At 38.4% G+C, this 13,729-nt stretch overlaps 1 protein-coding gene across 2 annotated transcripts; it reads left to right on the forward strand.

Moving 5' to 3' along the window:
* Positions 1 to 4,271: 4,271 nt before the first annotated feature.
* LOC147332545 (ras-related C3 botulinum toxin substrate 1-like) lies at positions 4,272 to 13,478 on the forward strand. 2 transcript variants are annotated; one of them, XM_086289163.1, is made up of 6 exons: positions 9,079 to 9,773; positions 10,611 to 10,682; positions 10,937 to 11,054; positions 11,548 to 11,610; positions 12,694 to 12,853; positions 12,961 to 13,478. In XM_086289163.1, exons 1-6 carry the CDS (start codon positions 9,739 to 9,741, stop codon positions 13,089 to 13,091), a joined length of 579 nt encoding a protein of 192 aa, XP_086145289.1. In that variant the 5' UTR covers positions 9,079 to 9,738; the 3' UTR covers positions 13,092 to 13,478. The 2 variants fall into 2 exon arrangements, with proteins under 2 accessions (XP_086145290.1, XP_086145289.1); XM_086289164.1 differs by lacking the exons at positions 9,079 to 9,773; positions 10,611 to 10,682; positions 10,937 to 11,054; positions 11,548 to 11,610 and adding exons at positions 4,272 to 4,433; positions 5,052 to 5,169; positions 5,954 to 6,016.
* The last annotated feature ends 251 nt before the right edge of the window (positions 13,479 to 13,729 follow it).

A 13,729-nucleotide genomic window follows, 5' to 3' on the forward strand; every position in this document is an offset into this window, starting at 1 on the left:
TCAATTAAAATGTTGATGTGGTGTCTTTTAATAGATTAAATCACTTTTAATGCCTGGCCAGGGCACTTTGTTGACTGCCTGTCTAGAAATGACAATAGTCGCAAACAGAGTCACCATTCGTGAAGGTTTGATTGTATTACGGTAGATTGCTTTAGTTTTAGGTAGCTGTACGTATTAAGCTGTTAGTTCCTTTAAACTGAGTTAAAATTCATCTTGTTTCTAACAGATAACAACAAATCTTTTAATATAAATAAATAAATATGAATGCAAGTAAATAAAGAAATAACTAATTAATGTTGTAGTTACTGTGTTGTATTTTAGATCTTTCATTTGAAAAAGTTTCCCATTGGGAAAGTTTAATTTTTAATTATTTGTGTTTATTAAATGATAAAAGATATAAAAAAAAAATTATATAAAGTTGTAAATGTAGAGTACAGATGAGCAAAGCCAGAAAACCCTATTAATAGACCTCCTGTATCAAAAGAATAATGACCAAAAATTACTTGGTTAAAACCAGGCAACAAGCAAACTGGCAAGGGATGCATGAGAAGGAAGCTCTGACTAGAGTAAACAAATACAAGACGCAAACATCAGGTCATAAAGTAAGAAATTAGCTATTTTGAACATTAATAAAACCTTCACAGTCATACCGATTAAATTCAGCAACAACTGATGTAATTACTTTGCTTGGATGAGCCTGAATCTTTTGATTATTTGACAAAAATGCCACCCATTAAGTTTATGTTGCGTGTGTAAAAACTCACATGGATTCAAACCGATTAAACCACAATATTGTTTTACTGCATCAATAAACGTATTCGAATTTTAGAGTAAATTACCAAGAAAAAGCCCGAGAGATCTTTCAAATCCTATTTTGCCTGACGCGAAAGTCCAAAGAAATGAATAGGAATGCACAAATTACGTCATTTCCTCATTCAGCGTGTTATTTCTTTTAAAGAACCAAGATAAACATGTATTACATTATAATACATTGTTTCAGCTGCATATATGGTTTGTTTTTAGGATGTTTCACATGCCCAGAGTTTGTCTGGGCGTCTGGCCCCAGGGCACCGGATGCACCATCTGCTGGTGGTGCAGGCTAACTTCATTTTTATTTTGTTTTATTTTTTTTATTTTCCCTTAGGAGTGGTGACAGCTGTTTTGCTTCATAGCTTCCAGAACAACCCACGAAGGCGTGGGAATGTAGGGAGGGATCTTCTGAATAACATCGGGTTAAACTGCTAAATAAAGTGATCCAGTTAAAGTTAAGAAATTATCCCGAATCGCGAGTCGGAATTTTAATCTGGAATTCTCCTTCAAGTCGGACTCCCCACTCGGAAAGTCGGAAAAGCAAAAAATTTGAACTGGTTTGGAGGGTTGGGTTGACAGAGGGAGATACAGAAGAGGTGCAGAGTGACGGCGACCCCTAAAGGGAAAGAAGAAAAAGAAAGTCGGACGCTTCCCAACAATCCCGGCTTCAGAATCCACACCAGTGTTTTTAAGTGTTTTTGTTTTGTTCTTTTGTCGTCTAAGAAGTTGCCGTGAAGTTCGGTATATACGAGTACCGATTGATCCAGATACTCTGAGAAAGAACACCACGAAGTCTTTATCCTGCAACTTTTAAATTGTTTTTTCATTTTATTTGTGGAAGTAACAGGTTCTGTTACATAAATACAATAAATTATACATACGCAATAAATAAATAAATACGCAATAAATTATAAAGCGATTTTAATGCTTTTTTTTTTAACTACTCCTATTTTTTCCAGCGATGCGTTTGGAAATTATTTTATCTTTTTCTTTCTCTGCTCTATTTTGAATTAAAAAGTGTTTTTAAAAGCCTGCGGGTAATTGCATTCTTTTTAATTGCGTTTCAGAGCTTCTCATAGTTTTTGGAATTGGGGTTGTATTTGATGATATTGATAAAAACCCAATCAAAACAATAATTCCTGCAGTTCCTTACATTGTGACACAAAGCTTTCACTCTATTCCCATGAAAGCTGACACTAACTCTAACCAGCACAGGTAACTATAGTTAAGATATATCTTCTCATACTGTATAACTTTTCATTTAATCAAATGTTTTTATTTAAAGTAATCTAAAATGAAAAATCATGGAGATTCTGGGGAAAAGTAAAAAGTCCAGTGAGGACGTCAAAAAAAATGCAAAATTATGAATGTGGAAAGGTAATTTTTTTGCAGAATTGGTCCAGTGCATCATCATCATTATTATTATTATTATTCTTGTAGGTATCTGTTGAAATTATTCTTTTATAAAGAAAACTACTGTAATTACAGTTCACAACTGGTAGTATTACACATATTACTATGTAATTTGAGTGGACTTTTCCTGTTTTTAGTTATTTATTTTATCAAGCCATATACAGTTCTCTGAGGTGCCATTAACTGGAATAGTGGATTTGTTCAATCATCTCTAAAAGTAATAAATTTGAGAGTATTATACATATGATAATGTAATATGAGTGAACTTTGCTTTTTTAAATTTTTTAATTTTTTCTAAAACTGTACAGATATGAGGTAAGACTCGCCACATGTAGAGTCATGGTAAACCAATGACTGTACAGTACTCTAGAGTCATTGGGGTAAACCTGAATAGCAGTCCAGTGAAACTAATACATCACCAGAACTATTCAATTCAATTCCATATATATAGATCCAATCCACACCAACTGTTGTCTCAACGTGTAAGACCCTAGAATATAAATTACAAATGTTTAATTAGAATTATTGATTATGGAAAATTATATAACATTATAACAAATTATATGCAACACTACAATGTTTCTAAATGTGCAATATTATGGAAGCAATACAATAATACTGTATATAAATGGATTAGATGGAGTATTTACGGACTTTTATTTTTGTGTTGTTTTATTTTAGTTATATGACACTTAACTGTGAGCTGGGAGACGTGAATGAAAATTTACTGAAATATTTCTTCAATGTCGCAATATTAAATATCCTGTTAAAACAGCTTTATAATTTGTCATGTATGTCTAATACGTTATTATAATAACTTGTATTACTTATTAATCACAAGGTAAAGGTTTATTTTTGCAAATAAAATGAAAACTGATTCAAAGCTACAGGATAAAGACGTTTTTCATTGGGTTTCTGGATTTCTGGACGGCACCAGTACCGTAATATTAAGAATAGAGGAGCAGGAAAATTCAAGGTGCGTCTGGCTTTACCTCGACTTGATGAGTGCTGATCGCTCCGACCATCCGGTTAAAAGGAAAGCAGCATGATGAGCATCGATCTGGGATTAGCTGGCTCTCGGGCTACCGTTAAATGCGTTGTCGTACGTTTATTTAATCGGTATTAGTTCATGTTTTAAACCTGATTTTTACCTTTAAATATAACATTAGCTAAAGGTTTGGTGTTTTCATGATATCATAATTTCAAACTTGATAGGGGGGAGGCTACAATTTTGGATGCTATATCTTTTATTTATTTTATTTTATTTTTATTTTTTGGAACAAAAAATAATAAATATGCTAAACAATTTCTGATCCACCATTTTTATTTTCAGCATCCCAGCCTCTGATTTTTAGCACTGCATCTCCAAACAGTGTGCTCAAACGTTAAATCCACAAACTGACTTTCACTTTCAAAAGTGCTTCACTCAGTACTGAAAGGGAAAGCGATAGACGACAGTGCTGGGAACACCTGATCCCGTTCCACCTCAGCTTTCATGAAGCCACTAAGCAGCGCTGTTTCAGGGGAAAAACTACAGTTTAACTTAATAAAGGAGGAGAAGCATCAGCAGAAAAATAATCAAAGCAGGAAGTTTTCTTGAGAATATAGAGGAATATTTATTTATTTATTAGTTTTTAAATCGACAGCATTTTATGCTGTTGTGGTTTTTACATTATTTTCTAGGTTGTCTCATGTAGTAACACTTTGTAGACACAAACACAGCAACGTGTAGTACTATGTCTGATGGATTCCTTTGTTTTGGTGATGGTGTTTTCAGAATGGAAAATTCTATTATGACACATTGTATGTTAGATTAAGATATTTTTAAATGTACAATATTATGTAGAATACTATGAAAGCAATTTCGCACTACTTTTTGCTGGTATATCACATAAAATCCCTTTCATTTTGTCATTGTAACATGGCAAATTGTGGAAAAGTTCAGGGTGTACAAATACTGTTTCAAGGCATTGCACATTCCAAATGATTAGATCGATCAGGGATTTAGAAAAGTAACACAACTGGTACTGACCTGACCCCAGCCATGCAAAAGGTGCAGTCTCCTCAGTTCATACCTATGATTGTTTTTTTTTTTCCTTTCCCCAATAAATGCTAATCCAGCCTCTTCTCCCTTACAGAGGAGTGGGTAAGACCTGTCTGCTCACCAGCTACACCACCAATGCCTTTCCGGGAGAGGAAATCCCCTCGGTGTGAGTATCCAAAAGTGCAGTGCAGTGAACATTTATTTATTTATGCAAAAATAGCAGTCAGTAATCAATCATCCTCTTCACTTCATGATCAAGCTGGGATCATGTTGCAGAATCATATAATGTGAGAGCTTGGCTTGTGGAAGAGGCAACAATCACAGCAGTTCACTCTAACTATCCATCCATCCATCCATCCATCCATCCATCCATCCACTTCTGTTTATCCTTATCAGGGCTGGAGCCAATCCCAGCTGTCATAGGTCAAGAGGTGGGGTACATCCTGGACAGGTCGAGAGTGTAACTAGCCAAGAAAAATATGTGTTACAGAAAGTTATGAGGAAACTCCACCTAATCTGATTCTGTTCCAGCTGTGGAAAGTGCATCCTCATTACTGTAACTGTGGGATGATACACAGGCTTTTGGTTCAGTTAGATTTAAAAAATGAGTGAATATTTCTTTAGAGAGAGCAGAAGCCGCTAAAGGGCAAAATAAATAAGAGGAAAGGTTGATTTCCATTTAGGTTCTGTGTCTCTTTTGTTTTTAAAATTTTAGTAGAGGTAATGTTTTAACAGTTTATATTAAACTAAGTTTAGCTCATTCACACTTCATCACTTCTGTCAGGTTCGACCACTACTCTTCCAATGTTATGGTGGATGGGAACCCAGTGACCCTGGCTCTCTGGGATACGGCAGGACAAGCAGACTATGACAAACTTAGCCCACTTTCTTACTCACAGACGGTACAAAAAAAAGATCACAATGCTGTGTTAAAGTTCACTTACAGTAAAACTGGCCTGTATTTATATAGCGCTTTACTAGTCCCTAAGGACCCCAAAGCGCTTTACATATCCAGTCATCCACCTATTCACACACACATTCACACACTGGTGATGCCAAGCTACATTGTAGCCACAGCCACCCTGACAGAGGCGAGGCTGCCAGACACTGGCGCCACCGGGCCCTCTGACCACCACCAGTAGGCAACAGGTGAAGTGTCTTGCCCAAGGACACAACGACCGAGACTGTCCAAGCCGGGGCTCGAACCGTACTTGAGCCTTGCCTCATTTCTTTAGAGAAATGTTTCTTTTTTTGTAGTTTGGCTATATCTTAAGCCATTTAACACTGACTCGTGAATCATTCAGGAATAAAAAAGGCACCTAACTCAAGGGATGATCCATCGGCCATTCACCAATGCCTCATCAGAAATTACCTCAGTTAAAGGGCGATTGTCAAGAAACCTTTCCTGACAGAACATTATTAAAGCAGTGTGGGATCCCCTTGATGGGGAATATAAGAAAAGACAGCCAGTATCCAAAGACGTATGCTGTACAGTCATTCCACTTTGGAAAATAACAGTTCCAAGAAATACTAAAAGCCCCAAATTACCATGACAGTCATGTTCATAATCAGAGTATGTAAACTCCACAAGTGTATGCATGCACATTTAAATAAATTGCTGCACCAATTTTTTTGCAAAATACAAAGAGATTAGGTTCTGACTGCTTTGTTTCTTTGTCTTACCAGGACATTTTTCTTATCTGCTTTTCGCTTGTGTGTTGTACCTCGTATGAAAACGTCCGTCATAAGGTGAGCAGTGGCTGTATTATGGAAAGATTGTTTTATGGGGTTAGCTTGTTTAGGTTTTGCTAGTCCAGCTCTCAGTGTCAGTACCATGATGTTTACTCATTTTATGCCTGTTCTGTAGATGGAAACCTGATAAATAATAGAAAAATACAGTAATATTGCCTGAAGGATCCTGACATGTTAAAGAGTGGAAATTTTGGAAATGTCACATAATGGGTGAAGTGTCTGCAGATATGGACACTGTACCTGTCTGTTGTAGTGAAGAGAGCTGAGCATGAAAGCAAAGCTGCTGATTTACTATTCTGTGTCCCTGCCTTCACCTATCGTCACAAGCTTGCGTAGTGACTGAAAGAATGAGATTTCAGATTTTAGCAGCAGAAATGAGCTTTCTTTGAAGGCTAGCCTCACCCTTAGAGATAGTGTGCAGAGTTTAGTCGTTTGGGAGTGACTCAGAGTAAAGCTGCCACTCCTCTACATCAAAAGGAGTCAACTGAGGTAGTTAAGGCAACCTGACTAAGATGCCTCCAGGGTGCCTCGTGGACAAAGTCTTCCAGGGATGTACTTCCTTGGAGTAGATCCAGGACACACTGAAGAGATTGCATTTCTTGGCCGGCTTGAAAATGCCTAGGTGTTCCCCACAGATAAGCCTGAGGAGGTAGCTTTGGGGTGGGAGGTCTGGACAAGTGACAGAAAATATATGGAAGGAACTTTATCTAACTTGGAGGCAACCATTCAAATCCACACCAAGAGTCTACAGGGAGTGCAGAATTATTAGGCAAGTTGTATTTTTGAGGAATAATTTTATTATTGAACAACAACCATGTTCTCAATGAACCCAAAAAACTCATTAATATCAAAGCTGAATGTTTTGGAAGTAGTTTTTAGTTTGTTTTTAGTTTTAGCTATTTTAGGGGGATATCTGTGTGTGCAGGTGACTATTACTGTGCATAATTATTAGGCAACTTAACAAAAAACAAATATATACCCATTTCAATTATTTATTTTTACCAGTGAAACCAATATAACATCTCCACATTCACAAATATATGTTTCTGACATTCAAAAACAAAACAAAAACAAATCAGCGACCAATATAGCCACCTTTCTTTGCAAGGACACTCAAAAGCCTGCCATCCATGGATTCTGTCAGTGTTTTGATCTGTTCACCATCAACATTGCGTGCAGCAGCAACCACAGCCTCCCAGACACTGTTCAGAGAGGTGTACTGTTGTCCCTCCTTGTAAATCTCACATTTGATGATGGACCACAGGTTCTCAATGGGGTTCAGATCAGGTGAACAAGGTGGCCATGTCATTAGTTTTTCTTCTTTTATACCCTTTCTTGCCAGCCACGCTGTGGAGTACTTGGACGCGTGTGATGGAGCATTGTCCTGCATGAAAATCATGTTTTTCTTGAAGGGTGCAGACTTCTTCCTGTACCACTGCTTGAAGAAGGTGTCTTCCAGAAACTGGCAGTAGGACTGGGAGTTGAGCTTGACTCCATCCTCAACCCGAAAAGGCCCCACAAGCTCATCTTTGATGATACCAGCCCAAACCAGTACTCCACCTCCACCTTGCTGGCGTCTGAGTCGGACTGGAGCTCTCTGCCCTTTACCAATCCAGCCACGGGCCCATCCATCTGGCCCATCAAGACTCACTCTCATTTCATCAGTCCATAAAACCTTAGAAAAACCAGTCTCGAGATATTTCTTGGCCCAGTCTTGACGTTTCAGCTTGTGTGTCTTGTTCAGTGGTGGTCGTCTTTCAGCCTTTCTTACCTTGGCCATGTCTCTGAGTATTGCACACCTTGTGCTTTTGGGCACTCCAGTGATGTTGCAGCTCTGAAATATGGCCAAACTGGTGGCAAGTGGCATCTTGGAAGCTGCACGCTTGACTTTTCTCAGTTCATGGGCAGTTATTTTGCACCTTGGTTTTTCCACACGCTTCTTGCGACCCCGTTGACTTTTTTGAATGAAACGCTTGATTGTTCGATGATCACGCTTCAGAAGCTTTGTAATTTTGAGACTGCTGCATCCCTCTGCAAGATATCTCACTATTTTTGACTTTTTCTGAGCCTGTCAAGTCCTTCTTTTGACCCATTTTGCCAAAGGAAAGGACGTTGCCTAATAATTATGCACACCTGATATAGGGTGTTGATGTCATTAGACCACACCCCTTCTCATTACAGAGATGCACATCACCTAATATGCTTAATTGGTAGTAGGCTTTCGAGCCTATACAGCTTGGAGTAAGACAACATGCATGAAGAGGATGATGTGGACAAAATACTCATTTGCCTAATAATTCTGCACTCCCTGTATATGCAAAAGAAAGTATATGATACAATGTAGTTTGTTGAGATTTTATTTAATAAAGGTACACACTTTTTTAAGTTGGAACTGACCAAAGAATCGTTTGTATTCTTCTGAAAATTTTTTGAAAGTTTTGACTATATGTGTGTGTGTATTTCAAGCTTTTACAAGTAAAAAAACTTCAAAACCTTTGCTCTGTCATCTCAAAGGTTTAACACACACCTGACCGCCTGCTGCTGTTCATTCAGCTCCACCATATTTAGCACCTAACAAACTTCAGTTTGTCTTTATGAAGGCAGTCGTGTCACCTTGCTGTCAACAAAGAGCTTGAAGTAACCATCTGTGAAGTTTTGTTGCCTCCACTTTTCATGTGCCATAACCTGTTTACACAGAAGTTAGACTGACTCACTTTGTTAATCTGACACCAGGAATATCCGTTTTCAATTACCTCACTTAAAAAAAAAGCCAATAAAATCTTGTATGAGCATATGACTTTAAGTGTGGAGTTAATCTTTTAGGTGCACTTTTCCTTCATGTTCTTCATTACATAAAGTTAAAATAATAATAACTACATCACGGTTGAGGACGAAAGCCCGAAAGGTTCATTAAGAGACTTGCCTTATCGGAGGAATAATAACACTGTTACACAGTTGAAACAAAAACAATACAAGCGCGGCAAATTTTTTAAACCTCAGAAGCGGTTGCTGCTGCTACTTCCGGAGCAGCCCGTGAAATATGGGAATATATCCAGGAAGTTTATGAGTCAACTCGCATTAAAAGTTATGACGTTATCTGGAGCTCCTCCAAAAGGGAGTTTCAACTGGAATTCTCTTTAAATTCGGATTTTCCACTTGGAAAGTCCGAGAAGTCAAAGGATGCTGAATATGGAGCTGTCTGGCAGGAGGAAAAGAGGAAGACCACAGAGAAGATCCGTAGATGTAGCGAAGCAGGACATGCAGACGGTTGGGGTGACAGGAGAGGATGCAAGGTGTGGGGACAGATGGAGACCTTTAAAGGAAACAGACGAAGGAAGAAAGTGGGAGAAGTCCCACCAATCCCGACTTGTGACTCGAGGTGACAACAGTGCGTGCAAACAGTATATAACAAAACTGTAATACTTGAAGTCTCTAGTACCACCTGATGTGTACTTATGATCGAGCGGGCTCTATCCAGGAATATGTTACAACAGCAACAACAACGAAGAACATGCTTTGCTTTGTCGTAGCTCCTGATAGGCGGAGGCCTCCACCATGGTGCAAAAAAAAACCTGTTTTCCGAGCACTGGAACGCGGACGACATTCCCAGCGCAGCACCAGCATCCAACTTTCAAGGTTAAAGCAAGGCAGCATGATGAGAATGAGCTGTTGTTGGCTGGCTCCCGGGCTAACAGCATTTCTCCAGCTGCTACAGCACAATGCAACCCATTAAGTGTGTTGTCGTTGGAGACGGGTGAGTTCATTTCATATAAGTAGTTAATATCGATATTTTACAGGTGGTTAGCGATGCTGCAATTTCAAACTCGATGCTGACACATTAAAGGCAATTAATCACCACGGAATGTCGCATAAAATGAGATGAATATAAGGCAAAACCGTGTGAAGTGGTGAAGTCGGGAGCCGAAGTTTTTTGCTTTTTAATGTCCGTTAGTTACTTCAGCATCTAACTAGCCCTACAGAAGACAAGAGAGCATAAAGGGAGTAATATTTTTCTTATTTAGCAGATCATTTCAAATGCAACGTTTCTATCAGCTCAGCAAACATCAGCAAACACACAAACTTTTTATGTGCAGTTTGACTCAAAGTGTGTTGCTAGTTAAAGGTCCAGCTGTTGTATTTCACAGGGAGAAAAGAAAGAGCTAACTTCACTCAGCGAAAGATTAGAAAGACATACATCGATAATATCGATACCTACTCTGTTATTGGTATTGGACTGATACTAGCGCAATAGGATCAATACTTTTCTTTCCTCTAAGTTCAGTGTGGAACCCACTGAATTGTGGTTAATTATTTGTTTTATTTATTTATTTATTTATTTTATTTAACTAATTATTGTGGAAATAATTAGTTAACACATAATCCTAACTAACTACATGATCATTGATCAGTGGCCATTCACAGAGTGTTTATAAGCTTGGGGAAAACGTATAAAAGACTGAAGAAGTCACTTGGATGAGTGACGAAACGTTTCTCCCGCTGAAAACGCTACGTCCAGATGAACAGTAACAACTTTTGGTGAGTTTTTTGCCTTCTTTCAATAAATGCTAATCCAGCCTCTTCTTCATTCCAGAGCAGTGGGTAAGACCTGTCTGCTCATCGGCTACACCACCAATGCCTTTCCCGGAGAGGAAATCCCCTCTGTGTAAGTCAGTAATTGGTTTTTCATCCTCCTGCACAATCCTTACACAATCATGCTTGGCATCGCTTGACATCGTGTGAATTTTTTATATTAAAATTAGCCTTGCAGAGGATTTTAGAATCATAGGAGTGGAATAATGAAACAATAAATCAATCGATTTCCCTTGTTCTCCTGTTTTTTATTTTAGTAGAGGTAATGTTTTACCAGTTTATATTAAGCCTGAAGGTTTAGCTTCTACGCACTTCATTTTCTATCAGGTTCGACAACTACTCCACCAATGTTATGGTGGATGGGAAGTCAGTGAACCTGGGCCTTTGGGATACAGCAGGACAAGAAGACTACGACAGACTCCGCCCCCTTTCCTACCCAGAGACGGTACAACAACCACAACAAAAACATGATTACGTTCTGATTGTCAGCAATCACTCAATGTTGTGCTATAGTTCACTTACATTATTGTGCAAAAGTCTCCCCTCATTTCCTGATATCTCACTTCTAAGTCTTCTTGAGCAATAGTTCTACAGTGTTTATTTACTTATTTAATTAACCCATTTAAAAATCATGTATAAAAACGAACTTAAGCTGAGGGATGAACCACTGTTATGTCGACAGATTTTTAATTGTGTTTTCCAGCACTTTGTTACTATAAACCTGTTGCAAAAACATTATTTATTCCCATTTCTTTAGTTGAATTGACTAAAAATCTCAAACGTAACAATTTAACAGACATTTAAAAAAGTATTTCTGCACAAACAAGGTGATTTCCAAAGAGCTATTAGCTAAAGATTTGGCATAAAACTCAAAAACCCTTCTTAACAGGAAGTGGTTGTTACAGGCAGTGATTACTTCGGTATTTCTGTCTTACCAGAATGTGTTTCTCATCTGCTTTTCACTCGTGATGCCTGCCTCGTATGAAAACGTTCGTCATAAGGTGAGTAGTCGACATCATGTTGTTCATTCATTTCATGCCTGTGCTGCCAAACAGGCACAAGCAATTGTAGATGGAAAACTAATCAATAAGCTCATTGGGAAAATGCAGCTACAGTTCCTGAAAGATCCTAATATGATGGAAAGTAAAGTTGTAACTAACAGGAAGTTGTGTAGGTAATTATAGTACAGATTCCAACTTGTCATAAAATGAAAGGAACACAGGAAAGTGGAGACAGCTGACAAATGTTTATCTTAAGATAAACTTAAGCAAATTCTTATGCTTAAGAATTTGTCATCAAATTCTTACCCAATGTGTGAGGGTGTGTTGGGAGATCTGGCAGAGGACCTGGTCTACATATTATTTAGCTTGATATTAGACACATTTGTCAGTGTGTCACACTTGTTTCCCACTTAAGTTTAACACCATGTGCGGTATAACCACTTTCCATTGGAAAGGGTGTAAGAGACCAACACCAAACAAGACCAAGTTTTGTTTGTTTTCTATAAATTTTGAACTTGAAGATGTCAAACTTTGCCTATTCTTTGAATTATTGTAGCGTAGTAATGAACCAAATAGATAAATATTTACCCCCCCAAAAAAGGACTTCCACTAGGTTTACAAGAAACCGTCAATTAGTCACAATCCAAACAGCAGACAGAAAAGTCACTCATATCACCAAGTGGGCAAATGTCACTGGCTGATGGCACAAGTCACACCCCTACTCTAGGTGTGTTTGGCTGCGCAGAGGTTTCCCCCTTATAGCCAAGAGTTTTACTGGATCAGGATTTGGGGCAAAATGGTGCATTGTTTATTTGCAGTTCCATCAAAAAGTGTTTACTGAATTACATTTTCAGAGATAGTTTTGAGAGATCTTTACAGAAGTTAGGATAACAAAGACTGGAAATATTGGAAAATCTGGTTATTCTAGTTTTTGTGCACAGCTGGGATTCTTGGTTTGCATCTTTAGCAGGCTTCTCATGCAAATGGCAATTAGTTGCAGCACTGATAAAATAAAGTGTTCAAGATAACACTGAACGATCTAAAACATTATATCCCTAAATTGTAAATGTTATCTCTGTGTAGTGGTGCCATGAGGTGAGACACCATTGTCCCAACGCTCCCATAATCCTCGTAGGCACCAAACTGGACCTGAGAGATGACAAGGACACCCTGGAGAAGCTGAAGAAGAATAAAATCTCTCCAATTACTTATTCTCAAGGAGTGGCCCTGTCCAAAGAGATTGGTAATGGCTTCAGTTATCTCTGATACTTTTTTAAATGGTTAATTATAATTCATGGAAGACAGCAGATTCCAGTAATAAACCAGCTGCCTTCTTTTTCCCGTCCTTAGGTTCTGTCCAGTACCTGGAGTGCTCAGCCCTGACGCAACGTGGCGTTAAAACTGTGTTTGATGAAGTCGTTCGGGCTGTCCTGTGCCCTTCACCCATCAAAAAGAAGGCAAATAAATGCTCTGTCCTCTAAGACTTCCTTCACTGGAACTGTTACAGGGGAACGTGACTGCTACTGGTGAGGGTGGCTGAAGAAATACAAGAAAAACACCAGTACACATGCACAAAAACAATGTATTTCTGTCCTTCCATAACAGTTTCCATGTTTCCATGTAACAGTTATACCAATACACTGTCACTAATACTTGGTTGCTTGATGGGAACACTTGTTGGCTGCCCCACCCCACAAGTTACTCAGCTACCCAGTACTCACCCCTAGACCGTGGTTGCCCTTCTAGTTATTTATATTAGATAGCTATTATTCAAAAAGTTATTTGAATTCATCTTTATTATGTCTTCCTCTTTACTTGTACAGTCAGTCTGAGCACTTCACTGTACGATATACTTCTATAACTGTGTATGTGACAAATAAAATTGAAACATTCTTGAAGACCTGGAATTTAAATGTGCTTACCTGGAAAGTGTGCTTGTGTTGATGAAACATCATTTTCACTACTAGCCATAGAATATCTCCATTTCTCATGCACTGCAGCGAGCTTGTGTCTGCTTGAGGCAGCTTAGTCACGTGACAACAACAAAACAGCAGAGCAGGGAGGAGGATGAGGAGTGATGTGTGCGTGCATGTGTGTGTGTGTGTGTGTGTGTGTGTGT

This window comes from Aulonocara sp. 'chitande type north' Nkhata Bay, linkage group LG4, assembly GCF_057382095.1.
Source record: "Aulonocara sp. 'chitande type north' Nkhata Bay isolate Kocher_YH1m ecotype deep benthic linkage group LG4, A_spYH_male_GT1.1, whole genome shotgun sequence".
Taxonomy (NCBI): Eukaryota; Metazoa; Chordata; class Actinopteri; order Cichliformes; family Cichlidae; genus Aulonocara; species Aulonocara sp. 'chitande type north' Nkhata Bay.

What these genes read in the sequence shown, in the direction of transcription:
- LOC147332545 (XM_086289163.1), top strand. Translation starts at nt 9,739, where the DNA reads ATGCAACCCATTAAGTGTGTTGTCGTTGGAGACGG. An exon ending in CCCTTTCCTACCCAGAGACG is followed by an intron (nt 11,055 to 11,547) that starts GTACAACAACCA and finishes CTGTCTTACCAG; the next exon opens with AATGTGTTTCTCATCTGCTT. An exon ending in GGCCCTGTCCAAAGAGATTG is followed by an intron (nt 12,854 to 12,960) that starts GTAATGGCTTCA and finishes TCCCGTCCTTAG; the next exon opens with GTTCTGTCCAGTACCTGGAG.